This window comes from Geotrypetes seraphini, chromosome 2 (genome assembly GCF_902459505.1).
Source record: "Geotrypetes seraphini chromosome 2, aGeoSer1.1, whole genome shotgun sequence".
NCBI lineage: Eukaryota > Metazoa > Chordata > Amphibia > Gymnophiona > Dermophiidae > Geotrypetes > Geotrypetes seraphini.
In genome coordinates, this window is record NC_047085.1 from 143,123,710 (window position 1) to 143,151,362 (window position 27,653).

The 27,653-nt window shown below is 38.8% G+C and overlaps 1 protein-coding gene across 1 annotated transcript in view; it reads left to right on the plus strand.

Annotated features, from left to right (window-relative positions):
* ROCK1 (Rho associated coiled-coil containing protein kinase 1) overlaps positions 1-27,653 on the plus strand; it is a 398,571-nt gene that overhangs the window by 232,198 nt on the left and 138,720 nt on the right. The window contains exons 16-20 of the mRNA XM_033933927.1: positions 880-1,126; positions 5,828-5,934; positions 7,289-7,439; positions 19,459-19,619; positions 24,309-24,493. Coding sequence (XP_033789818.1) covers positions 880-1,126; positions 5,828-5,934; positions 7,289-7,439; positions 19,459-19,619; positions 24,309-24,493 — 851 coding nt within the window. The remainder of the gene's footprint in view (positions 1-879; positions 1,127-5,827; positions 5,935-7,288; positions 7,440-19,458; positions 19,620-24,308; positions 24,494-27,653) is intronic.

Consider the following 27,653-nt stretch of genomic DNA (forward strand, 5'->3'; position numbering starts at 1 on the left):
GATCAAAATCTTTTTGGCAATACGATCAAAGAGGTGTCATCTCTCATACTAGAGCACTGTAAGTCTCAATTCTTTCTCATTTCCTTTTAACCTACCCTCCCTCTGTAAGGAGATATAAGGAGGGGTTGGGGGAGTCAGAGGATAACCTACTTCTGTCAAAGGCATTGGTACCCTCTTCCTCTCATATGAAGCAGTGGAGGGCCAATGCGGTACCCTCTTCCTCTCATATGAAGCAGTGGAGGGCCCAGAAGCATTGGCATGCTTCTCAGCCAGAATCAGGGATGAAGATTTGATTGCTTGAAAGGAGGCTGAAATTTTACATGGGCCATTGGTTCTAGTAGTCATCCACCCTAGATACAGAATTGGTTTATTTGAGAAACCAACAAAGTGTCCACCAATAAGATCATGGTTAAGTTGTCAGTATCAGGATATAGTTAACAAGGAGTTGATATCTCTCTCATAAGGCCCATGTAGTTGGGGAAAAAGAGGCAGGAATTTTACTTCAATTAATTGCTGTTTACAAAAAATAGGGATATATGATCCCATTCTAGACCTAAAGTTGTGAGACATTGTATCCTGCTATCCATGAAGATCAGCTTCTAAAGATAAGTAACTAAGTTTTTTTTACACAAGTCCAAAAAGAAGCAGGTTAGGGAAACAGACTTTTTTTAATGCATTTGTACTTGTTTGAAAGAAAATGGAAATGTATTCTGGTTTATTGCTCTCCTCTAGCCTCCTCCCCTCCCCCCCAATGGATTTTCTAACAAAACCGTTCTTACATTTCTCTTGGAAAATGTGTTCGCATCAAGTACCACCAGATGTATAAAAGTTGCCTTTACAATTATTAAAGTTTTGCTTTTTTGTTTTTTTTAACAACAGCTAGAAGAGGCCAATGATTTGCTAAGGACAGAATCTGATACAGCAGCCAGGCTGAGAAAAAGTCTTTCAGAGGTCAGCAAAACTGTGAACCAGTTAGAATTGCTAAATAGAGAACTACAGGAAAAATGTAGAGTATTGGAAAATAACAAACTGCAAGTGGAAAAGGATTACTATCAGCTACAAGTGGCACTAGAAGCAGAACGAAGGGACAGAAGTCATGGATCTGAAATTATAGGGGATCTACAAGGTAATGATTTCTTATATAATATTCAATACTAATGTTTTGGTTGGCAATCCTATTTACTGTTTATGGTGGTGACTTTAGTATCACATATATATGAATTGACAAGATTTGTTCTACTATATACTTTCTTTTTATTTTCTTGAATCACACATTTGACCCAATGACAGTGAAAAATTACTGTTTAAACACCTTTGTGATCTAAATTAGTGTTTGTTTCCCAATCTTATCCTGGAAGTACATTTAACAAGTCAGTAATGAACATGGATAAGATAAATTTGGATACAGTGGATACCCAGGGTATGCAAATAGAACTCCTTTCCTGCAGGGAAGTCTCTGTATGTCCAAGAGGACACCTTGAGCGGCTTCTCAGTGCAATGCCTGAAATGAGATGGGGGACAGCCACATTGTGAGATCTAACAGAATTTTTCACTCAAATCTTTTGGAGTCCCAAATCTTTATGTACTGAGTGACAGTATATGCCAGAAAAAGGACTGGATCCAAGATGGCTGCGGATGCAAGCCGCTGAGGCAGGTCGCCGAACAGACGCCAAAGCTGACGATCTCTGAGCTCTCCTTTGAGCTGTATTTTGCCTCCTAACATGCCGAAAAGAAGGGGAAAGAGCACCGGTAGGGCCTCCCTGCGCTCCAGAACACCTACCTCCGGCAATATTGAAGCGCTGTTTCGGCGATTTCAGGGCACCATGATGACGTCGGGAGGATTGCAGTTAAAGACACCCCATGTGAACGGAACGGAGGTGTCTCACCGAAGTCTTGAGACCACGTTGAGCCCCGACGTAAGACCTCCTCCCCTGCACCCCCGTGCAACCAGCTCCCCAGGGGTCGAGAGCCTACAGGAAGTCGGGATGGGCTCTCCCCCGGAGGCTGCGCGGAGCTGTGTTGAGGGAGCCGATTCAGGCTCACAGGCTCTGCAGGAGAGCCTGAATATGGATGGGGTTGTTGTAACAACTGAAACTGGACCTACTCAGGCGGAGGGAAGTGGAGGAGAGCGGTCGACTGATGAGCATAAACCCTTGATTACTCATTTACAATTTCCTACCATAGTTAAGCCCCAAGAAGTTACTTTAGATGCCTTGTGGGACCGGGTGGCTAATATGGTGAAAACAATTAATGTTCAACAAGTGCAAGTGGAGGGGAAAATGAAAGACCAAGAAAAAGAAATTACCTTAATAAAGCAAGATATTGCTGACTCAAACATATCTTTAGATAGTATCAAAAATGAATTAAAATCTTCCAAACAGCTTCAAGAGACTTTAATTAAGGAAAATGTGAATTTAAGAAGGAAGATTGAAACATTAGAAAATTTTTTAAGAGGCAACAATATCAGATTGATTAACTTTCCACGAATTACAACAATTACTCCGCGAGAGATGTTAAAACGATACCTGACGGAAATATTAGAAGTTCCTGAGGGTTCATTACCTCCATTTACACAGGTGTACTTATTACCTTCCCAAGAAAAATCAAATTCAGCAACAGGAAGATAGCCAAGGACCAATAGATGTATCGGCATTATTGGAATTATTAGATAAAGAAATGGCTACTCCTGCAACATTAGTGGCAACTTTAGCTCTAACAATGGACAAGAATTGGATTTTGAGACTTTTCTTTAAAAATAGAGCGAAAGAATTTATGGGACTCAAAATACAAATGTTCCCAGATTTAGCCAGGGACACACAAAGGCGAAGAAAAGAGTTTCTTATGTTAAAACCGGGAATTATAGCTCTTGGAGCAACCTTTTTCCTGCGATATCCTTGTAAATGTGTTATACAATATAATTCTCAAAAATATGTTTTCTTTGAGCCTTACCAGCTGACAACTTTCCTATCTCTTTCTCGGCTTGAGAAGGAAAAGAATGGAGGAGTATAGAATAATTAAGATGTCTTCACCAGCTGGCTTGCATTATTTTTCTTAATAAATATTTCTTTGTTTTCCGTTTATAATTATATCTTGGATCTTTTGTGGACTTGAGCTGATTTAAGTTAACTTGGTATTTTCGAATTTATAATATTACTGTGATTTTCTTTCTTGACTTAAAGCTTTCTGTACAAGTAAATCTTGAATTGTATTTTTGAAAAATTGAATAAATAAATAATTAAAAAAAAAAAAAAATTCCCAGAAAAAAAAATATTTACTAAAGTAAAAATAAAATGAAACGATGGAAATATCAGGAAATATCAGGAAATTGTCTTTAAGTTTCCATGGTCCAGTCTTCAACAAAATATCAAGTCCAAGAGTAGAAAATTTTAAAAAATTCATTCGATATAAATTCTCAAAGCTCTTGAGAAGGCTACAAGCACAGGAGGACTCCTTGGCACTTTCCTTGTAGATCTCCATCTCTCTAAAGCCATTCTGTGAACCTCTGGGATTTTCTTCTCACAAAGCAATTGTTAGTTGATAACATTATCTAAAGTTGCTGCAGCAGACTTGAGAAGAGAATCAACCTGCCCCTGTTCCTCCTCTTCCACTTTTGTGAAGACAATGAAGAGGAGAGAAAGAAGGTCTCAGTTGCTGGCTTTTAAATTTAAGGAAAATGTTTCAAGGCTGGGTTTATGGGCTGTCTTATGGTGTTTGTTGTGGCTATCCTGAAACCAGGTTGGTTAGCTTTGCACAGATAGATTGGGAGACACTGATCTAGATTACTTGCATATTAATTTACCTCTTTCTTGCCTCTTGCATCAAGTTCTCTTCTTTGTTATTAATTTTTAATATGTTTTTACAATTAATACATAAGAATAGCCATACTGGATCTGACCAGTGGTCCATCTAGCCTGGTATCCTGTTTCCAACAGCAGCCAATCCGTCACAAGTACCTGAAAGAAATCTAGGTGATAGCAGCAATCCATACTACTGATCCCAAGCAGTGGCTTCCCTTATCTTTGTCTCAATAGCAGACTATGGACTTTTCCTCCAGGAATTTGACCCAAACATTTTTTAAACCCAGATACACTAACTACTGTTGCTACATCCTCCAGCAATAAGTTCCAGAGCTTAACTTTTCTTTGAGTGAAAAACGATTTCCTCCTATTTGTTTTAAAAGTGTTTTCATATAATTTCATTGAGTGTCCCGTAGTCGTTTACTTTTTGAAAGAGTGAAAATTGAATTTACTTTTACCCATTCTACACCACTCAGAATTTTGTAGACCTCAGGCTTGAAGAGCCCTACCTAACCTCTTAGCCTTTCCTCTTATGAGAGGAGTTTTATCCCCTTTGTCATTTTGGTCACTCTTCTTTAAACCTTTTCTAATTCCCCTGTATCTCAAGGTTAGAACACACCTTGGGAGCAATACAGAAGCATTATAATACTGAAAACTTTTAACCTGTTTTTTTACCATTACAATCCCATGTTTAAAAATACTTTTAAATTGTTTATAATATGCATATGCTTTAAATAAGTTTGCATATTTGTACCTGTATTAAATTTTGATATGAGTAAGCATAGCACTGAATTCATAAAGGTAGGCTTTCTTGAGCAATCAAAACTTTTCAAAATTGCTTTTTTCATGAGAACTAAATATCAGGACTATTAAGAAAAATATTGACACTTGGTAAATCTCACAATAGGAATTTATATAAGCAGTCAGGTTTGTGAATTAGAAATTGAAGTTCATCACTGTGTTGAAATGAATCCAGCTTCATTATTACTGGAGCCATGGAAGGCTAAATTTTGAAATTTTTTAGTGCATCCATTTTTTTACCCACTTTGAGGCTTTTTATGTACATCAGCTTCAAAAAATGAAAATGTGCATTGAATAGATCGTAAAACATTGTATAAGAGCGCCAGGTTTCATTTGTTTTACTTTATGACCAAGGAAATATTGTGACTCAAAGTTATGAAAATTTTGCAGTGATACTGTACATGGTCGAAGTATGGTATCAAACAAAAAGCTACATCTCCACAAGAATTCCACTGGAAAATCTTAAACTTTACCAGTTAGTTTTGAGTCATGCAAGATTCAGCACACACAGTTTCATCAAAATCCGTGATGGTGAAGGGGAGCGCTTTTCTAAAATTATACCACTAAACATGAAATGACCCTGCTAAAAGCAAAAACTGAGTAGTGTAAATATTCAGTTTTAAATTATTAGCCATCATCCAACTACTGATCATTTGAAGACACATTTTAAGAAATTTTTTTGCGTCAGGTACTGAATTCTATGACTACTACCGCTATTTTATCACTTATATAGCACTGAAAGGTGTCCGCAGCGAACATTGTGAGTATCTGCAACATATATATTAAAATGAACATTAAGCTACACAAGACAGTTTTAAAGAAAGTTTTGAAGACCCTCTTTTTGTTGCAAGCTTTTCCAGTACTTAAATGATTGATGTATATATTCCTGGTAGTTTAGGGATTTTATTGCCGACTTCCTTTGTTTGAGACTGTAAAGAAAGATATAAATTTTTATATATTTGTTTGTATGTTTTTGGCTTTGAGCCACTTAAATATAAGAGGGTTATAAATTTTAAAAATAACTCAGATTTTAAGCATTGTAATGGTATGTACTGAGTATATAATAAGAGGTTATTTTGTTACTGCTACTACATTTCTGACTTCTCTCTAAATTTTGCCAAGTTCCATCAAAATCTTTTAGAAATTGAAGTTAACTGGCTAAACAAAAACTGTTTTAATTCATATTTATTGGCCAATAATATAGTTCTCTTGTTTTTCCTGCTTTCTAGCTCGAATGTCTTCTTTACAAGAAGAAGTAAAACATCTCAAAAACAATCTGGAAAAAGTAGAAACAGACCGGAAACAAGTGCAAGACCTGCTTAATCATTCAGAAAAGGTATTGCAATCAGTGGTACATGCTGCATATGGGCCCATATTATATTTTAAAATAATGCAAATTAAGTTTAAAATGCTCACACTGTCTAAAATGAACAGATTTATTAAAACTTTCAAAATGTATCATATTTTTCGCACTATAAGACACATCTGACCATAAAACAAACACTAGATTTTGAGGAGGAAAAACAAGAAAAAAACCCATTCGGAACCAAATTGTATACTAATATATACCAGGCTCTGCACCCAGCCCCCCTCACTCCCTGCCCTACCAGGCTATGCTGGACCAATAGGAGATGCAGCTAATCAAACCCTAATGCAGGGGTGCCCACACTTTTTTTGTAATTTAAAGCAGTTACTGTACCTCTTCCCAAGTTTGGCCAAACTAGTCTTTAGTGGAGGGACACAATCCCTTGTCGGGAGAAGAACCTTAAAGCAGCCCTGCTTTCTGACAATACTTCTTGATTATTTTAGACCTGGCTATCAATTAAAGCCCGGCTATAAGCGATATAACTCGCTACTAACCAAAGTCAGAAGCTCCTGGAGCATTGGTCGCCAAGCCTCCTTCATACCAGCTCTGAGAAGTGGTGATAGCTGTGGATCCGGTTCACGGGCTTCTCCTCAGGCGCTTGGGCAGACTCCGCTCTTTCAGTCCCGGGATGAACTCGATAGAGCCCCATTGTTGCTGCCTGGAGATTCATGGCTCCCAGCGCCCAGGAAGATGCAGGGCCCGACAGAGAAGAACGCGACTGGTTGCTGTAGTAAGGCGGCAGCAGGACCTAGGCTCATGGCACACTGACATCACTCCCCAGCCGCGCGCTTCTCCCGGCTGTCTCATGTGCCCTATAACACCACAACGGCCACGAGGGAGGCTAGCATGCTGCTACTGCGTGCACGCCCAGTTGAAAATGTCACTGTGTTCTCTCTATACAGTTTGGAAGGTACCGGGGGGCCCGCCAAAAACGTCACTGTTCTCTCTCCATACAGTTTGAAAGGTACGGGGTGGGGGTGGGGATTTTACATTCGCTCTTAAGACACAGAGAGATTTCCACCCACTTTGGGGAGGGTGGGAAAGTGCATCTAATGGAGCAAAAAATACAGTATTTAAATGAAACAGGATAATTCAAAGGTGTAAGTATGCTAATTATGTTATTTGTCACTTATTCCTCCAGACACTTTCTTTTCCTACAAATGCCCTTTCCAACTACATTGCAATTCTGAAAGGTAGCTTTTTTGTTAACTTCTTTTCTGCAATGTAGTTTGCCTCTAGAGATAGCACATAAGCTTTGTACATAACGCATACAGTACACATTTTCCAAAAGCCTAATTAAATTCCATTTGTTTCCAATTAACAGGAAAAAAATAATTTAGAAATAGATCTGAATTATAAACTGAAAACATTGCAGCAGCGACTGGAGCAGGAAATAAATGAGCACAGAGTGACTAAAGCACGGTTAAGTGACAAGCATCAGTCATTTGAAGAGGAGAAGTCAGTTGCAATGTGTGGTATGTATTTATATTTCATTGCAGAATAATCTGGCAGGTTGATGGAATGCAGTAGTATGTCTTTGATGACAAATTGGTGCTTGCTGATAGAATTTTTATTCTAATTTTAAGCAGTGCATAATGGGGGTGATATACCAATATTCACTAAGCAGAAAAGTGACTTTGGATAATTGATTCACTATTTTTCAATCTTTGGATATAACATGACAAGATAGCAGTCATTGCTGGAGGGATGCTAGGGTGTACATACAGAGGCATAACTAGAAGGAAAAAAAAAGGAAGTGATCCTGTGTTATGCAGGTTGTTTGGGAAGCCTCAACTGACTTTTTTTTGTTTAGTTTGGGAGGTAGTCCATAGAAGAGCCAGAGGAGAGCTAGCAAAATGCTGCAGGGTATGCGTCAAAAACCCTTTGAATGAGACTAAAGGATCTAAATAAATATAGAGGAGATATGGAAGAATTATAATAAGGGCATTTAAATTCTTAAAAGTATTAATGCCTAAGAAATAAGCCTTTTTTCAGTAGAAAGAAAGTTCTGGAGCATGTGGTTGAGTGGGGGGGGGGATAGATTTAGAAGCAACTTTAGGAAATTTTTTTTCATAGAAATAGTGGTGGATGCACAGAATGCTCTCCCGGAACAGATGATGGCTAAAATTTTAACAGATTTCAAGAAATTAAGGGATAAGCAGAGAAAATATTCATTGGCAAGAAAAAAATGAAAAATTAGTTGGAAGAATGACCCATCAACACAAAAAGCATGTTGTAACTGAGGTAGTGCAGGTAGTGCTTTCATTTTTCTATCTGATTTGCTTATCTATGCCATCTACTGCTCCATCTCCCTTAGAAATCTTGTGTACTTGTTCCAAGCTTTCTTTAATTGTCTCCACCACCTCCATCAGGAGGCCATTCTACCCATTAACCATACTTTCTGTGAAAAATGTATTTTCTGAAGTTACTTGGTCTATCCCTTTTCACCTTCATCTTTTTTTTTTTTATAATTCTTTATTCATTTTTAAACTTTCAACAAGTGTACAATATAAGTAATACATAGATTTACTAACATCACTTGATAAATCTATCAAGATCATAACAAAGGTATATATATCTAAACCCTTCTTCCCCCCTCCCTTTCCATACAATTATTTAATTGAATCAATCTTTGTCATATTTCTTTTTTTTACATTTTTATTTATTTATTTTTTTTTCATTTATATAAACCCTCCCCTTTCCCTTCCAATCATAAATAATGTTAATAAAATGGTGTTTATTCATTACAAAACAATGTCAATGGCCCCCATATTTCATTAAACCTTTTATAATTTCCATTTTGTATTGCTATTGAACGTTCCATTCTATATATGTGACATAGTGAATTCCACCAGAAATTAAAATTAAGTCTTGTGTGATCTTTCCAATTTGTAGTAATATGTTGCATGGCAACTCCTGTCATAATCAATAAAAGTTTGTTATTACTTGCCGATATCTGACTCTTTTTCCTCATAGATATGCCAAATATCACAGTATCATAAGTTAATGCTACAGGATTATCTAATAAAGAATTTATTTGATCCCAGATCGAATTCCAAAAGGCTAATATATAGGGACAGAAAAATAAAAGATGATCCAAAGTCCCTACTTCAAGCTTACAATGCCAGCATCTATTAGACATTGAACTATTTAATTTTTGTAATCTAACAGGGGTCCAAAATGCTCTATGCAAAAGAAAAAACCAAGTTTGTCTCATAGATGCTGACAGTGTACATCTTATTCTCCAAGACCAAATTTGTGGCCATTGAGATGCCAAAATTTGATGATTAATCTCAATGCTCCAAATATCCCTAAGACCATTTTTAGGTTTTTTATTAACCAATTCACTAATAACTTTATACCACTGTGCGGCCTGGTGACCCAGAAAATCTGCCTGGAAGCATAAAAATTCCATGCTGTATTGAAAATTTAAAGTTTTCCATTCAGGGAACCCTGCCTGAATGGCCTGCTTCAATTGCAACCATTTATAAAATTGTGATTTATTCAGTCCAAATTTATTTTGCAATTGTGTAAACTCAAGCATTTTTCCATTTGAAATAACATCATTTAAAGTTCGTATTCCTGCATTTAACCAATGCCTCCAGACAATCTTAGTTCCGCCAATCTGAATCTTGGAGTTTAGCCATATAGATTGATTTGTCGATTTACTAATAGGAATTTCAGTTAAATTACTTACATATCTTAGAGTTTTCCATGTATCTAATAAAAGTTTATTTTCTTTATACAATCTGGGCATCTTGATACTGAGAATGTGACAAAGATGTAAAGGAGACAGGAGTCGCCATTCCAAGTATAACCAATCTGGAGTGTATTCAATGAGATCTGGGAGGACCCAATACATACCTTGACGTAAAATATAGGCCTGATGATACCTATAGAAATTTGGGAAATTTACCCCACCCTCCTTAATTGATTTCTGTAAAGATACCAAAGCAATTCTAGGTGTTTTGCCAAGCCAAACAAACTTAATAATTATTGCATTCAATTTTTTATAAAAAGAGTTCTGAAAAAATACCGGAATCATACACATTTGATAGCAAACCACAGGCAATATCATCATTTTTATGGTTTGAACTCTTCCCCACCAAGATATATGTAATGGGTTCCATTGTTCACATAATTCCGAAACCTTTTTTAATAAAAGTTTTTCATTTTCTTTTACTGTATCTTCTATTGAATTTTTAATCCAAATTCCTAAATATTTTAATCCATCCTCTTTCCATACAAAAGGAAATGAATCAAACATAGATTTTATGCAATGCACATTAAGCGAAAGAATTTCAGATTTATTCCAATTGATTTTATATCCTGAAAACATTCCAAATCTTTCAATCAATTCTAACAAACATGGTATAGATGAACCTGGATTGCGCAAATATAATAAAATATCATCCGCATAAGCAGATAATTTGTATTCCCATTCTTTCAAGGGAATACCCTGTATCTCCCTTGTCTGATTAATAGCTATCAATAAGGGTTCTAAAACAATATCAAACAGCAAAGGAGATAATGGACATCCTTGTCTAACTCCTCTATGTAATTTAAAACTCTCAGATAAATTATTATTAATGTATAATCTTGCCATAGGGGAGCTATACAAAGTTTTAATCATTTGAACAAAACCAGGACCCACACCAAACCAATCCAAAGTCTGATACATGAATGACCATTCTACCCTATCAAAAGCTTTTTCTGCATCTAATGAAAGAGCAAAAGCTGGTTCATTCATCATTTTAGTTAAATTTAATGTATGAAATGTCAATCTTGTATTGTTAGAAGAATGTTTGTTAGCAATGAAACCTGTTTGATGTACATCAATTATGTAAGGAAGAGCCTTTGCCAATCTTAATGCCAGTGTTTTAGCCATTAATTTTCCATCAACATTAATTAATGATATTGGCCTGTAATTTGAAACCATAGTGGGATCTTTATTTGGCTTTGGCAAAACAATCACCATAGATTCTGCCATAGTACTTTTAATACAACCTTTATTAAGTTGAAACTGATATAAATTTAGTAAATAGGGTAATAAAGAATTTTGAAATGTTTTATAGAATTCCACAGTAAAACCATCCCCACCTGGAGCGGATCCAACTCTAAGAGACTTCAATGCTGTTTCTAATTCTTTTAATGATATAGGTTCTTCTAAACTTCTTTTTATATGATCAGGAAGCTTTGGACCCTCAAGAAGATTTAAAAATTCCATACCTTTTTGAACTTTATCAATAGAAGACTCGGAAGAATACAACTCTTTGTAAAAAGCCAAAAATTGATTTAAAATGTTATTAGTTTGATTATGCATATTTCCTTTCTCATCTTTTATTGCACTTATTTTTATTCTTCTCTTTTTTGCTTTAAGATAATTTGCAAGTAAACTTCCTGCCTTATTAGATTTTCCATAATACAAGGTTTGCAGAGAAAACAAATCTTTCCTTGCCATTTTTGAAGAAATTTCATTATATTTGCCTTTAGCCTTTAATAAAGTTTGCAAATTTTCGTGATTCCAATCATCTATTAATTTGGATTCCAGTAGTTTAATTTCTTTTTCCAAATCTGAAAATTGTTTAATAAGTTGTTTTTTAATATACGCAGAATAAGAAATAATATTACCTCTTATAGTAGCTTTAAATGCATCCCATAAGATTTCCGCATTAATATCTGCTGAGGTATTTATTTGGAAAAATTCCAAAATTTTTAACTTAATTTCTTCAAGAAAAGTTGAATCTGAAACCAATGTATTATCAAACCTCCATAATGATCTATTGTATTCATTATTATCTAGTGTAAGTGTAATCCACACTCCTCCATGATCAGACAAAATAATTGGATCAATGGAAGCTTGTGTCACTTGTTGCACTATGGAATTTGATACCAATATGTAATCAATTCTTGAAAAAGATTTATGAACTGGTGAGCAAAAAGAGAACTCCTGATCATTAAAATGAAGAATACGCCATATATCTTTCAAATTACAAGTATTCACCAAATTATCTAACCCTAATGATTTTATATTTTTGCTTGGTTTTTTATCCAAAAAAGGATCCATAACAGCATTAAAATCTCCAGCTACTATTAAATTAGAAGCAGCCAGTGGGAGTATTAATTTTTGTATATTAATAAAAAAATCATTTTGATTCGAGTTCGGGGCATAGATATTTAATAAAGTCAAAGTATTATTTCCCATTCTCATTTCCGCTCGTATCCATCTCCCTAAAGGATCAAAATCTATCATTTTAAATGAAGCTAAACATTTTGTGTTCACTAATATAGCCACTCCTGCCTTTTTCCCTATTGCGGGAGCGAAAAAACAGTGTTTCACCCAATTATCTTCTAGCTTTTTGGATTCAACCACTGATAAATGTGTCTCTTGAATATAATACACATCAGCCTGTTGCCTTTTTAAAAATGCTAACATTTTTTTTCTCTTTACTGGGTGATTAAGGCCATTAACATTGAGTGAAAAAATTTTAATCTCCATCAATCCAAATAATTTTTACAAAAGTTCTTCCAATTATTATATCTGAACAAAAAACTGAAATCATTTGAAATGAATAAACACCACCTTCATTTATATCTCCCAATCCAACATCTCTACCCCAATTATCAAATCCCTTTAACCCCCCTCCCATCCCTCCCTCTCCCACCCTTAATATTGGCTGATAAAACCTGGAACTGCACATACAAGACCAAGTAAAGCTAAACTAAAAGCTCTATACAGACTTCAATTATAAAACAATATTGTATGTAATAATCATATGTATTTTTATAAATAATTTATGTAATATTCTCAAAATATTAAAAAATCAAAATAAGAAACTAAATAAAGATCTTCCACTCACATTATAAATGATAAAAAAGAATGTAAAACTCTGTCTGCTAAAAGTATCAGACTTGTAAGAAACCTATAAATGAAAATTAAGCATTAATAATATATTTTCCTTTTTTTTTAAATTATTGTTATTATTTATTTTTAAATACATATATTCCCCTTAAATATTCTCAAAGAAGCCTACTAAACCTTAAACTAGAGTCCCTTGAAAATCTTTGCTAACTGAAATCTTTTGTACTGAATTTTTATCAAAACCTCCATTAACTCATCATAACCTATGATCTAAATCTGCCACTATAAGCTCTGTATATTAATATCTTATCTTCATGAATATATTGCAATAACATATATCAGAGATTCTAATATCTTATTAAGATATGTAACAGCAAAGGAACAAATCATTTCAACTTTAAAAGTCATCCTTTGAGAAAGAGATATTAAAGACTCACAGAGAAACAAACTGCCTTTTTCATCAACATTCCATTTCACAGTGTCCATTCAAAATAAACAGAGCCAAACTGTCAGTTAGCAGATTCTCAAATATATTAAAGATGAATAACAAATAAAATCAAATAAAAACCAAGAAGAATCAACTCCAACTCCAGGAAGTGAATAAGTCAAATTAAATTGACATCGGCTGCTCCCTTTGATTTAAAAACATTTCCAACTTCACAGGTTCATCAAAGCTCATAGTTTTGTTGTCAATAGTTATTTTCATAATCGCAGGGTATATCAGGCCAAATCTAGCTCCGATTTCTCTTAACTTCGGCCTCATGTCTAGAAATTTTTTCCTTTTATCTGCCGTTGTTTTAGCGAAATCAGGAACGATGTGGACTTTGGCATCCTGACATTTTAAATTTGCATGTTCTTTAGCCATTCTTAACACCTCTAAAACTTGCTGGTGTCTTAGCAACTTGAAAATTATAGGGCGAGGACCTTTTAAAGTATCCAGTCTTTTCACTGGTATGCGATGTGCACGTTCAACTTCTATCGGGTAATTGGATTTGAGGGGCAGGACTTTCATCAAAAAATTTTCCACAAATGAAACTGGATTATTTTTCTCCACCCCTTCCGGTACGCCCAAAAGTCTCAAATTACTCTGTCTCATGCGATTCTGGCAATCCTCAACTTCCCTGGTGAGTGTAAAGATTTTTTCTCTGTCCAGTTTATATTGCCTTTTTTCTGCTTCAAAACTGTCCATTCTCATTTCCATTTTTGTTGTTTTAATCTCCAGCACTTCTGTTCTTTTATTTAAAGTCATTACTTCTTCCTGTATTTCATCCAGCTTTTTGGCGTTTTTTAGAAGAATTTCTTTTATCTCTTGTATTTCTTTCCAGAAATCAATGTCACTTTTCTCTCTTGACAACGGACACTTTGAGGGTGTTGCCGGCTCTGGCTTAGATCTCTTAACACTGCCAGTATTAGAAATCCCCATTTCAGACTTGTTTTGTTTTCCTGAAGCCATCACGTTGTATTTTCCTTCGTTTCTTCAGTTAAAATGAAAATTTTATTTCAGTATTTTATGTCATTAATGTCTGTATGTACAGAGCCTCTGCCCTACCCGACCATCCTCGTGCACTCCCAAGCCACGCCCCCCCTTTTCACCTTCATCTTATGCCCCTCATTCCAGAACTTCCTTTCAATTGAAAGAAACTCGCCACATGCACATTTATGCCATGTAGGTATTTAAACATCTCTATCTTCTCTTTCCTCTCCTGCCTTTCCTCCAAAGAATTCTCTATGAGAATGCGCCAATCCAAATACCACAGACCCTCTGACAAAGAGCCCCGAGTGCTCCATTATCTTGCATGTCAAAAGCTGATGAACTCTGTCCTATGTCTGAACATACCACATTCTGTCATACAATGTTCTACCACACTACGTCATACTGTATACCACTGTCCTCCTATACTATACTATACGCCACATTTACCATACTGTGTCTGCCATGCTACAATCTCTCATATCATGATTGCCATCCCCCACAACCCCCCCAAAGCCAGCACGATCACTATTAAGTAAAGTGGAGGGGTTCCCCACCAACACCCCCCCGTCGGAGCCCTTTAAAAGAAGGTTTTTCTGCGGCGCGCTGAAGTCTTGTGCTGAATTGTTGGCCCGTGTCTGTCTCGTGCGTTTAAGACTATGAACCGCCAAGGGAACTCTTCCTCCTCCTCGTTCTGCACAGGCCTGCTTCCCTGCCCTGAAGGCCTGCTCCCCGTCACGAAGACATATTCCCCCCCTACGAAGGCCTGCTCCCCCTAAGAAGGCACTTTCTCTCCTCCCCGCTGAGAAGGCCTGCTTCCCCCCCCCTGCCGGGAACAAACGCTGCTCCCCCCCCGCCTCGAAGGCACATTTTCTTCTCCCCCCGCGGGGAACGAACGCTGCTCCCTCCTACCGCGAAAGCACATTTTCTCCTTCCCCCGCCGGGAACAAACGCTGCTCCTCCTGCAAGTCTGCACCTTCCCCATCTCCTTACCGCTAATAGGGCAGCTTGCAGGCTGCTGGTGTTATAGAGATCCCTGCAGCTGCCCGTGGTCCTCAGCGGTACATTCTTCCTGCTACGTCCTGCCCCTGCTCTGACGTCAGGGGCAGGATTGCGGCAGAGAGAATGTGCCGCTGAGGTCCACGGGCAGCTGCAGGGATCGCTATAACACCAGCAAGCCTGCAAGCTGCCCTGTTAGCATAAAGGAGGTAAGAGCGGGCAAGCTGGGGGAGTTAAGAGCGGGAAGGCAAGAACGGGCAAGCTGGGGGAGGCCTTTCTGACCGACCATCTCCCTCAAGCAGGAGCAGCAGCGGATGGCCAGTAAGAGCCAGCACTGCAGCTCCTGCTTTAGGAAGGCACGGGGAAGGGTCAGCCATTGAATCGGGAGGCCGATTTTTTTTTTTTTTTTTAATTGAATCGATTCAAATCGATTCACCTGATTCGAATTGTGAATCGGGCACTGTGGACTGCCAGAAGAACTAACAAATCAATTCTGAAACAAAGAATTCATTTAATCTCTCCATTATGGTCTTGTCTTTCCTGAGTGCCCTTTTTATTACTTTGTCATTTAGCAGTCCAACTGATTTTAACTCTGATAGTTTCTTCATCTCACTTGGTAACCATGTTAGCTGTAGTTTGGCCTTCCTCCCCATAGTCTGGTTTTGAGATAGACATGGGAGAAACAGAGAAACATGAAGGTAGTTAAAGACCAAATGGCCCATCCAGTCTACCCATCCACAGCATCCACTATCTCTTCTTCTCCCTAAGAGATCCCACGTGCCTGTCCCATGCTATCTTGAACTCAGATAGTCTTTGTCTCCACCACCTCTACCAGGAGACTATTCCATGCATCTACCACCCTTTCTGTAAAAAAGTATTTCCTTAGATTACTCCTGAACCTATCACCTCTTAACTTCATCCTATGCTGCTTCAGGGGTGAATAGAAATGTGTGGACTGCAAATCGGAAACCCCATCAGGTTTTATACTTCGACCTGGATTTGGCACTTTGAGAGATAAATGGTTTTGTTATAGACCTTGGACTAATAATATAAAGATTTAATGGCTCTTCCAGAGTTCGCTTTTTTGTGATGTTTCAAGAGCTTTCATACAAGAGTTTCAAGCACATGTGTAACTGTAATTATGTGGAGTTTATTTCCCATGAAAGAATGCGAGCCTATCTATTTTGTGTACCATGTTTTGGTCCAGTTGTTTTAGAGCTCTTTTAAACTGAGGGTTTTTCTCCACTTTTAAGAGTGTGTTAATGTGCTATGTGAGTTTGTGTTTGCTCTGAATTATTGGATATATGGTTTGTGTTCTTGAAGGTAATAGAATTATTATTATGTTACCCAGTTTGTTAGCTTCCCTAATTTTTGATAACATTTCTGCATCTGTCTGTCAATCCTGGCTAGGTGGACAATAATACACTCCTTTCCTATCTTTTTCCCCTTTACACATGGAAATTCTATCCATAGGGATTCCAAGGATGAGCAAACCTGTGTTGCTGAAAAATGACACCTAAAACCAATGTGCCCAAATACATGCTTGTTATTCATGCATCTAACATTAGATGCCTAAGTGTAGGAAATCTAATACTTAGCATCTACCTTAGATTCCCTAGCCCAGTGTTTCTCAACTTCTTCAAGCCAAGTACTCCCTAAGTCTAAGAAATATCATCCAAGTACCCCTGCCCAAGCTCCGCCCAAGACCCGCCCATGCTCTGCCCCTGACTCCACCCCATAATAATAGTACTAATTGTAATGCAATTTCTTCCATCCATTTTTCATATTCACAGAATATAATCTTATTAATAATAATAATAATAACAGTTTATATACCGCAATACCGTGAAGTTCTATGCGGTTTACAAAGATTAAGCAAAGGTACAAATTGATTGACTTTAAGAGGGGAGGAAGAAAGAGAGTTAATAGGACAGGCAATCCATTTTTGAGGAGAGAGTTATCAATAGAACAAGTTAATCGCTATAGAGGGGAGAGAGAAGAGAGGATCAGTTGTCTAGATACTTTAGGAACAGGTGTGTTTTCAGATGTTTCCTAAATTCCTCATAAGTAGTGGGCGAAAGCAATTGTTCTAGGTCTTTACCCCATGATGCTGCTTGGTGCGAGAGAAGATGTTCATGGTGTTTTTTCAGTTTACAACCTCTCACTGGGGGGGAAACGAAGTTGGAATGTGTGCTTCTCTTGTGTCTGTTGGCTGAGAAGACGAAAAGGTCAGTTATATATTTAGTTATATATTAATACATAACATAACATAGCATAGGATGAAGTTAAGAGGTGATAGGTCAGTTATATATTTATACATAATGGAAATCATAAAATTAACCCCCCCCCCCCCAATAAGCATACTACTACGCACAGAAAATATTAATCATCATTTATATTTGGGGGGTTTTCAAAGAGATCAAGGCAGATGACTTTAAAATATTCAATGTGCAAACAGCACCCTGGGGGGGTTGGGAGGGGGGTGAGGGGGGGTGACATCAGGGGTCTTGCTGTTCTGCAGATTGCCTGCCTGTACTGTTTTTGTATTTTCCTGATGTTTTGCTGTGCTGTTTTTTTGTCATAAATAAACAATTGCAAAAAAAAAAAATAAATATTCAATGTTACCTCAGTAACAACTATAGAAAAATATAATGCAAAATATAGACAGCAGATATAAATTCTCAAAACTGACACATTTCGATCACTAAATTGAAAATAAAATCATTTTTCCTACCTTTGTTGTCTGGTGATTTCATGAGTCTCTGGTTGCGCTTCCTTCTGACTGTGCATCCAATATTTCTTTCTTTCTGCCTCCTGCATGCTTCCTCTCCTCCAGATCTAATTTTCTTCCCCAACCAACATCTCTCTCTGTCCCTCCATGAGTCCAACTTTTCTTCCTCTCTTCCACCCCTATTGGCAACATGTCTCCCTCTCTCTCTCACTGTCCACCTCCAACATTTCTCCCTCTCATCCCCTGGATCATGTGTAGCATTTTGCACCACTGCCCACCAGCCCCATGCTCATTTTATCACCCCTCTCCAGCACAATGCCATATCTCTCCCTCCATCACTATGTCCAACATTCTTTTCCCTTGCATCCCCTTCAATCTGTCCCTCTGTTTCCTCTCCGCCACCATATCCAGCATTTCTCCCTCTCATCCTTCTATTCCTCATGCATCTCTACCTCCTCTCTCTCTCTCTATGCCCAATTTTCCTCTTTCTTCCTTTCCCCATGTGCACCATCTCTTTCCCTCTCACTAACACACTCATGCCCAACAATTCTCCCTTTCTATTCCCTCCCTTCTATGTCCCAAGTTAGTGCCTCCTTCCTCCCTCCCTTCTATGTCCCATGTTCATACCCCCTCCCTCCCTTCTGTGTCGAGTTCATGCCCCCTCCCCTTCCTTCCAGCCTTTGTCCAAAAATTGAGCCCCTCCCATGTCTCAACGCACTCCTTCCCCCCCTCCTTTCTCCCCTAGTCCCAGATCATGCTCCTTGTTTGAGCTGCACTCGCACCTTCTAATTTCAGCGAAACTTGTTGGGGGGACACGCAGGCAGAGAAGAAGGTTTCCGGGTCATCTACGTGCAGCGTGTGAACCGCTGCCTACATGTGTGTCGTCCGTCCCCCCCCCACAAGTGTCAATGAAGGAGGTAATGGAACCCACACCTTCCCGCTGACTCAGAAGGCTTTCCTCTGATGGGCAGGAAGGAGTGATCCCCGGCAGCAGCTTCAACAGAGGGGACAGGCAGGAAGGAAGGATTCCCACCAGTAGCTTCGTTGTATGGGTGGGCAGGAAGGAGGGATTCTCGCTGGCAGCTCGGGCAGGGAGGAAGGAAGGATCCCTGGTGGCAGCTTCAGTGTCCAAGCGGGTAGACAATATCATCAGTAGCAGCCTATGCCGCATAACCCCAACAAGCGGCTCGCATACCCCCAAGGGTACACATAGCGCGTGTTGAGAGAAACTGCGCTAGCCCATTCCCCTGAGTTCCTATCTTGTCTTTCCTCTAAACCTAATAAAAATAATTTATTAAATTTAGATATACAAGAAAAATTTTTAGTTTACTGGAGATGCATAACTGCTTTAGTTTTGTCACTAGAATTTTAAATGTGTCTGCCTCTGTTACTGATTTATTAGTTTTACAGCATTGTCTTATTTATTTTTAGAAATGGAAATGAAAGTGAAGGCAGAAAGAGCAGCAAAAGAAAAGGCGGAAAATCGAAGAGTAGAAATTGAAAAGCAGTGTTCAATGATGGAATTTGATCTGAAGCAGTCTCAGCAGAAGCTAGAGCACTTCATGCAACAGAAAGGGAGGTTAGAGGATGAAGTAAGTAATCGTGTGCTTTAGCTAGTCTTGTTTGCCAGGGGAAATGATTCGGATTTTAAATGTTTAAGCCTTATTTTGAACAACATTGATCTGTTACCCATTGAACAAAATTCTGTAGTTCACAGAACTGTCAATAGGTCTGATTTAAAATACAACCACTGTATTTTATGGGAATAGGAAGAAACTGTCTAATAGTCATTTTAGGGAAATAGGGATAGAATGCTATAAAAAATAAATAAGTAAGATGATTTGAATAGATAAGAGTTTTATATAACTCTTCCAATCTATTGCTTATGTAAAGTTAAAAAAATAATTCCTTATCAGCCTTCCAGACTCATACAGACACTTGGGTTATACCTTGCTACCAGCAGATGGATAGATGGAGTCTGAAAACACATGACTTTAAGATCAGTACAGTATTTATTTTATTTCTTTAAAAAATTTGTAGCCTACTTAAACCTAAGCAGTTCACAAAACACGATCACAGTATCCTGTACAGTTCTCAACCAGCCAATTATTTCTCAGTCTCCCAATAGATGTGGACATGTTAGCCTGTACAGTCTGAGCTGGTCTGTTAGGCCCTAGGGGGTGGGAGCAATCCTAGTAGATTCTTCTCTATATTTTGGGCTTCTCCTAATTTTTTTCTTTAACAACAACAACAAAAAATTTAGCTGTTCTCCCTGGTCTTCACTTTTGAGATGTGGGACTCTAGGTCTCAATAACCTCAGGGATGTTGCATGTGGATGGCCAATCCTCCTATCATCCTCTCACTGGGAAGACCACAGTATGCCTCGGTTCTCCATTCCCTCACAGTGATAGCAGAACCTTGAGTGCCCTTTGAATGCAGCACAACAGCAAGGAGCAAAAAACAATAATAATAATTGGCAGCTTAGCACTTCTCAAGAGAAAGGGCTGCCTGTACCTGACTTTATTTTGCAGTCCTCATTTCCCTAGCATCGTGATGGGGGTGATTAGGGTTGATCTCGGTGGGTCAGGGTTAGTGTTTCCATATTGCCATATCACGTGTCTTCTGGCAAACCCCAATGTTTTTGCTTCTGTTGGTGAGAGGAGTAGAGTACTCTGGCACACCATGTAAATTTTGTGGAGATGCTAAAGCAGCAGCTTAGGTGATACAGGAGTTGCCTGGAAGCCTAGCTCCCTTGCTGCCACATGAGTCCGACTCTGGGCCATGGGCAGTTCCTGTTTTGGTGGGAACTTTCACCCTTATTGATACAGATCATGTTCTTGACCAGCTGCCATTGTTTGAATTAGTTCAGGAGCTTCCCAGGAGTGCATCCTCTGCTCAGGACTAGTGGTCCGGAATGCTAAGGTCTTGTATCTGAACTAGCAAGTTGCTTGCAGAAAACTGTCAATCTTTTTTCAACTTTACCTCCTACCCAGGAAGCTGCTCCTGCCCCTTCAGTTAGTTTTCTGCAAGCAAGTTGTTCATAAGTGTTTTTGATCTGCTCTGCAGTTTTATTATTTTCGGGTATTTTTTCTCTGTTTTTTGGAGACTCTGTGCCTGGATGTTCCCTTTTTCTGAAACCTCTGCTTGAGAGAACACACAGACTCGCATGAAGGAAGTCTGCTGCTAGATAGCAGGATCAGACCTTTGGAACACCTTGCTAGACAGCTTGCTTTTATATTTTTTGAGCTTAGGGGCCATCCCCTGCATAGCTGCTTGCATCCCATATTTAATCAGGAGCTTCAGCACAGGCTGTTTTGGCTCCTTCCTGGCTTGGAAAAGACTAACAGTGGGCCAGCTCCGTGGTCCTCCCCATTTTCACAGCGTGGTTTTCCATGGGTTCAGATCCAGTCCGACCTTGGTCCATTTGGCTGCCAGAAGACCAGATTCGTTCAGTGAATCTGTAAGGCAGATTTCTTCTCTATTGATTCCACCTGAAATCCTATGCTGAAGCAAGCAGGCACCACATGGCACAGTGAGTAAGGCTATTGTAGCCTAAGGAGAAAATCAGGGGGAGGGAGGGAAAGGGGGGAAAAATTTGAATTTAAAGGTTTCTGGCTCCAGAGCCTAGGTCACACCCCCATCTCTGAAAACCCCTTTCCCAGGGCTATTTTTTCTTCAGGGAGGTATCCATAGGCTGTTTTTGGCGTGATTTTCTGGTGGCGGCCATCTTGGATTTTAACAATCTTTTTTTTCTGTAGCCTCCATTTGCTTCAAAATCTATTGATTTTGCTCAAAATCGACTAGGATGGACTCCTCAGGCCTTTTTATCCCTATAACATGCTAGGTTTGTACCGAATGGCTGGCTGAAGAGCGTCCATGGCCTTCTCAAGCAACAATTTGAAGCTTTGGCCGTAGGAATTAAGGTGGCAGCTATATCTTCCTTTGTGGCACATGCTTGTCATGCTTGCGTGTCTCGGCCCTCAGACCCAATAGATAGTGAAGATTTCCATATGCTCCTCTCTGGGGTGAATTATATTGCAGATGCTCTGCATGATTTTATCAGAGTTATTTGCATGATTTCGGTCTTTGCTACCTCTGCCTGATGGTTAATGTGGATCCGACAGTGTGCAGACTTCACTAAGCCGGCTTCCCTTTCAGGAACAGATGCTATTTGGCAAGGGCCTAGATGACCTAATAGCCATTGTGATGGACCGTCACCCCAATTCCTTACCGGACAGCAGACCCTGAATGGCCCAGAGTTTGAGACGGAGCAATTTTCGTGGCTCCCTAAGATTCCATATGTATTTAGGAGGCCAAATGATGCAAAAGATTATGCATAGGAAAATCCTCATGACCTTACAGTCTGGCTTAAGTCTGCTTGATAGCAGGTCATGTAAGTAGCTATGAGCCCTATACATAATTAGTGCTGGTTGCACAAATTTGGATGTTATAATGTTATTTACTATGTTTGTTTTTCTCCTTCCAGTTATGTATTTTATTATAGTGCTACTTGATTGCTTTTGTACAAACTGAGGGAGCAGGAGCAGCTCCCTGGGAAGGAGATGGAGTTGAAAACATGATTGACAGTTTTCTGCAAGCAGCTTGCTAGTTCAGATACAGGACCCTAGCATTCAGGACCACTAGACACATCTACAAGAATGAAGATTACCAAGGTAAGAGCCTAATCTATCTCTTCCCTCCATTCTCTGGGATTTCACCAGCCTCATGACAGTTATATTTAACCCTTTTTCTAGAAGCGTGAGTCTGGCAACTTGGAAGTCCCTTATGTGAGAATTAACTGCCTGCTTGTCCTCGGAGAAAGCAGTTACTCACCTGTAGTAGGTGTTCTCCAAGCACAGCAGGCAAATATTTTCACAATTCACCCACCTCCCCTAGCTGGTTTTTTAGCTTTTGGACGGAATTGAAGGTCCCTTGAGCCGATGTCGGGCAAGAAGGTATGCGTGATATGGACAATCGGAAAATTTTTAAAGTGACAGTACACTTTGGTACATATCTGTACCAGGCTATGTGGACGACATCACCCATATGTGAGAATATCTACTTGTTCTCCTTGGAAAACACCTGCTACTTGCTTTGTTCTGTAAGTATCCCACATAAATGATAGCCACACCTAAGATATGCCCATGTTCTTGCCCTGTGAATTGCCCTCTTGCATTTATACAGAGCCATTGAAGTGCATAAATATAGACTAGCAGTTAGGTGCAGTAGTGCACCTAACTGCCAGAGGATGTTTTTAACAGCATTTAACATAGATGGGTTGTACAAGTTCCTGAAAGAAAAGACCATTGTCTGCTAATGAGACAGACATGAGGGAAGCCAATGCTTGCCCTGGGATCGGTAGCATGGAAAGTTGCTAATATTTGGATTTTTGCCAGGTACTTGCTACCTGAATTGGCCACTGTGGAAACAAGATACTGGGCTAGATGGACCATTGATCTGATCCAGTATGGCTGTTCTTATATTCTTATTCATGTAAGTGTACACTTACATGCATGAATGGAGGGAGCACTGTTTTAACCCCTCAATTCTGTGATTTTTTTTTTTTTTTTTACTTTTGTTTTATTATATACTGCAGCATTTAAGTTCTGGATTCCAAGAATGTCTTTAATTATATTTGCTTTAAGTACCTTTATCTTACATGTTAGGCTCTGTGCAGTATTTAGCAGTCACACATTCATTAGATGTTTTCTCCATATCAGCCATGTTCTTGTTAGCCTCACTTGCCTCCCTGTAATAATTGGCCAGTTTACTCAATTGCATTTTTCATCCTTTTGGATATTATTCCTTTCTTCATTGTTTGGAGTCCTTGATGACGAAATAGAGTGTGATTAAGCTTCCACAGGCTGTCCCCTAAATGTAGGGTTAAGCATCTGCTACCTTGTATGCTTTTTAGGTCTCCCACTCCCATCCCAGCCTTGTTATTTCAATATTTATTTGTATCTCTTCGGTATTTGTGATGGTCAGTCATTAACCACCTTTAACAGGCATTCAGTGATAAGAGGAGCCTTCCAAAAAAAAAAAATCATAATTAAATTAATGGAGATTTTGAGAAGGCACAATGGGGAAACTGTTTTGATTTTTTGTATAAGTCATCTTATTCAGCCTGGCAGTGTATCAAATTTCAAATAAACATCAGGTAACTGTCATTGAAGTATTGTTAAATACAGATTACTTTGCCCATTTGCTGCAATAGGCATCTTGATGTCCACAATGTCCTGCTCTTGTTTTATAACTATATTTTAATTATCTTAAATTATCAGGTTAAACATCTAACGCTTCAGCTTGAACAAGAGACAAATAAGCGGGTGGTGATACAGAATGAACTAAAGATGCAAGCTGTTGAGGCAGACAACTTGAAGGGCTCAGAAAAACAACTAAAACATGAAATTAATACATTGTTAGAAGCTAAGAGGTTATTGGAATTTGAACTTGGTCAGCTAACTAAGTAAGTGTCCAGCAGTTACTCTTGTTCTGTTTCCATAAATGTGTAATTTATTGTTGTTTCATATACTTTTACAATTTCTTTATTAGTTTTTCAGAGGTTCATATACAAGTCTTGAAATCCAATACTTGAAGTGAAGTATACAAACTTCCCTCACCCACCACTTATCCCAACCCTCTCCCCCCCACACACAAATACACTCTTGGATACATGTATACAAACTATGCAGTAACAGGACCTCATGAAAATTCAAGTATTAAGTATTCAACTTTAAGCATATGGCGTTAGATTAGACCAAAAAAGGTTCCCAAAATTGTATAAATATCCTACCACGTGGAGAGTCTATATCTGCAAAGTTGCATTGCTCTTATGACGCTTGAGCAATCATGAAGCACTTCCAGTATGAATGTGCTTGAGATTGAGATTACAACCATGTATTCAGGATAGATTTTTTGCCCAATAATATCGCAATAATAATATGCTGTCATACCCTTTGGATTCAGGGCTGGAGTCATATATATAATGCCTGAAGTTGAGGAATCCCGTGCCATTTCCAGATGAAGACAACTTCTGAGGTCAAGACAATCCAAGGCCATCATTGCAGCACAAGTTAGATTACTTGTGATCAAACACTTCCAATTTTTTTTTAATATACATCTCCACTCTCACACAGGTTCACTTGCCCAGAAACTTGGTGAAGATTTACTTATCTGAAAACTCCTCCCTCTCATTAATCCCTATTCACCAGTGGCATGGAAAGGGGGTTCTTTAACAAAGCATTATACATAACATCTCTACCAAACTAAGCATAAACATTTTTTTTGTAGTTAAATTCAGAAATTTGATATTTCCACTTATCTGAATCTAAAATAATAGGATCTTGGGACAACCCCAGAACACGTGGCCAAGTGACGCATAGGGATGAAAGCATTTGGGGCAGCAAAGATGAGGGCTGATGTCATTCTATACGCTCTTGTGGGAGATATCTACAGTTTCAACAAAAATTTAAACTGTAGTTTCCAGTGTACACATATGTAGTAAGTCTGGAGGCTGTGCTTAATGCTCGTTCAACCCGCTTTGCAATAATTTATACCTATAAGTCTTCTGACCAGGTTTTCACTAATAAAATAACTCCTGAATGGTGTTCTTGTAGGCCAATATGATGAAATATTCTCTGTTGTATAGAAAGGTTGAAAGTCTCAGAGATAAGTTTCTTGACAAGTCTGTTATATCTCCCACTGATAGTGATGAGATGTAGTGTCTCAGTTGCAAATAAGAAAACATGTCTTGTGGAATGAGATGAAATTCTTTGCATAGCAACTCAAATGTTCAAATAGTACCATTTTCAGCAGCTACTTGAAAAATAAATTGTACACCTTTACTCATCCAAGCCTGAAATTGCAAGGAGTGTATCCCCGGCAAGAATTCCCCTGGAGTAGCAAGAAAGGGAGGTCAGGCATGAAACTTAACTGGTATACCCCCCTCCAGGCCCTGTATGCTGGTGCGTAAATAGGGTAAGTTGATAAATATATGCGCAGGTCCTGCTTGGACGCATGTAACGTATAGCTAAAATGGCAGGGATGTAAGAGTGCTGTCTCCAAAGGCATGTCAGAAAAGTATGATACCATTCTAAACCAATCGTTTGTGTCACATCTGACATGCTATGGAGAGCAGCCGTATATTCAACAGTCCAAGGCCCTCCCTTTTCTCTCATTAAGTAGGCCTGGGATATGGGTATCCTGTTACATCCTTTCCAGATTCCATACTCTAGGTCAGGGGTGCCCACACTTTTTGGGCTTGCGAGCTACTTTTAAACTGACCAAGTCAAAATGATGTACCAACAATAAAATTTAAAAAAACACAAAGCACACTGTACACAGAGAAAACATTAATTATCATTTATATTCCGCGGGTTTTCAAAGAGGTCAAGGTAGATGACTTTATGCAATGTGACCTCAGTAACAACTATACAAAAATATACAAATATACCCCCTCCCTTTTTACTAAACCGTGATAGCAGTTTTTAGCACAGGGAGCTGCGCTGAATGCCCTCCGCTGCTCTCGATGTTCATAGGCTCCCTGCGCTAAAAAACGCTATTGAGGTTTAGTAAAAGGGAGCCATAGTGCAAAATATAGACAGCAGATATAAATTCTCAAAATGGACACATTTTGATCACTAAATTGAAAAGAAAATCATTTTTCCTACCTTTGTTGTCTGGTGATTTCATGAGTCTCTGGTTGCACTTTCTTCTTCTGACTGTGCATCCAATATTTCTTTGCTTCTTTCACCTCCTGTATGCTTCCTCTCCTCCAGACCTCATTCCCTCCCCAACTTTTTCTTCCTCTCTCCCTGCCCCCTTCCCTTTTTTTCTTTCTGTCTTTCTCTCTGCATGCCTCCTTTCTTTCTTTCTTTCTTTCTTTCTTTCTTTCTTTCTTTCTTTCTTTCTTTCTTTCTTTCTTTCTTTCTTTCTTTCTTTCTTTCTTTCTTTCTTTCTCTCTCTCTCTCTCTCTCCCTCTCCATGCCCCCTTTCTGTCTGTCTCCCTGTCTTTCTCTCTCCATGCCCCCTTTCTTTTTTTTTCAGAGATAAACAGTATTTTAATAGTTTAAAAGGATGTACACAACAAAACAATCTTGTGTATGGTTTCCTCTGTCATTTTTGAGTTGCCCTACTCGTCAAAGTTTCTTGATTGCTGCATCAATATCTAGAATCTGCTCCTTTAGCTGGTTCCACTGATCAGGAAATAAAGTAATTCCTGAAACATGTTCCCTTCAGTAATGTCTTCCTGTGGATTCTTAGTGGAAGCCTTTATTTCCTTTGCAACCTTCTGTTTCTCTCTCTTAGTTTTAGCTGGAGGAGATTCTTTCTTTCTCTTCTTCCTCACACGTCTATTGTCTGAGTCACTGCAGGAGCTGGATGAGCTCAAGTTCTCTTTGGTCTTAGGCATTCTAAGCCAAAAGCCCTCACCAACACCTTCGTTAACGCTGTATCGAAAAACCAGAACAGACCTCTGTACAGACCATGCTCCCTTTCTGTCTGTCTCCCTGCCTTTCTTTCTTTCTTCCTCCCTCAAGCCACCGCCGCCGCCATCGGGGAACAGGCTGCCGCCGTAACGAGGACGCTGTAGCGCCGGGTCAACCAACCTTCCCCACCCGACGTCAATT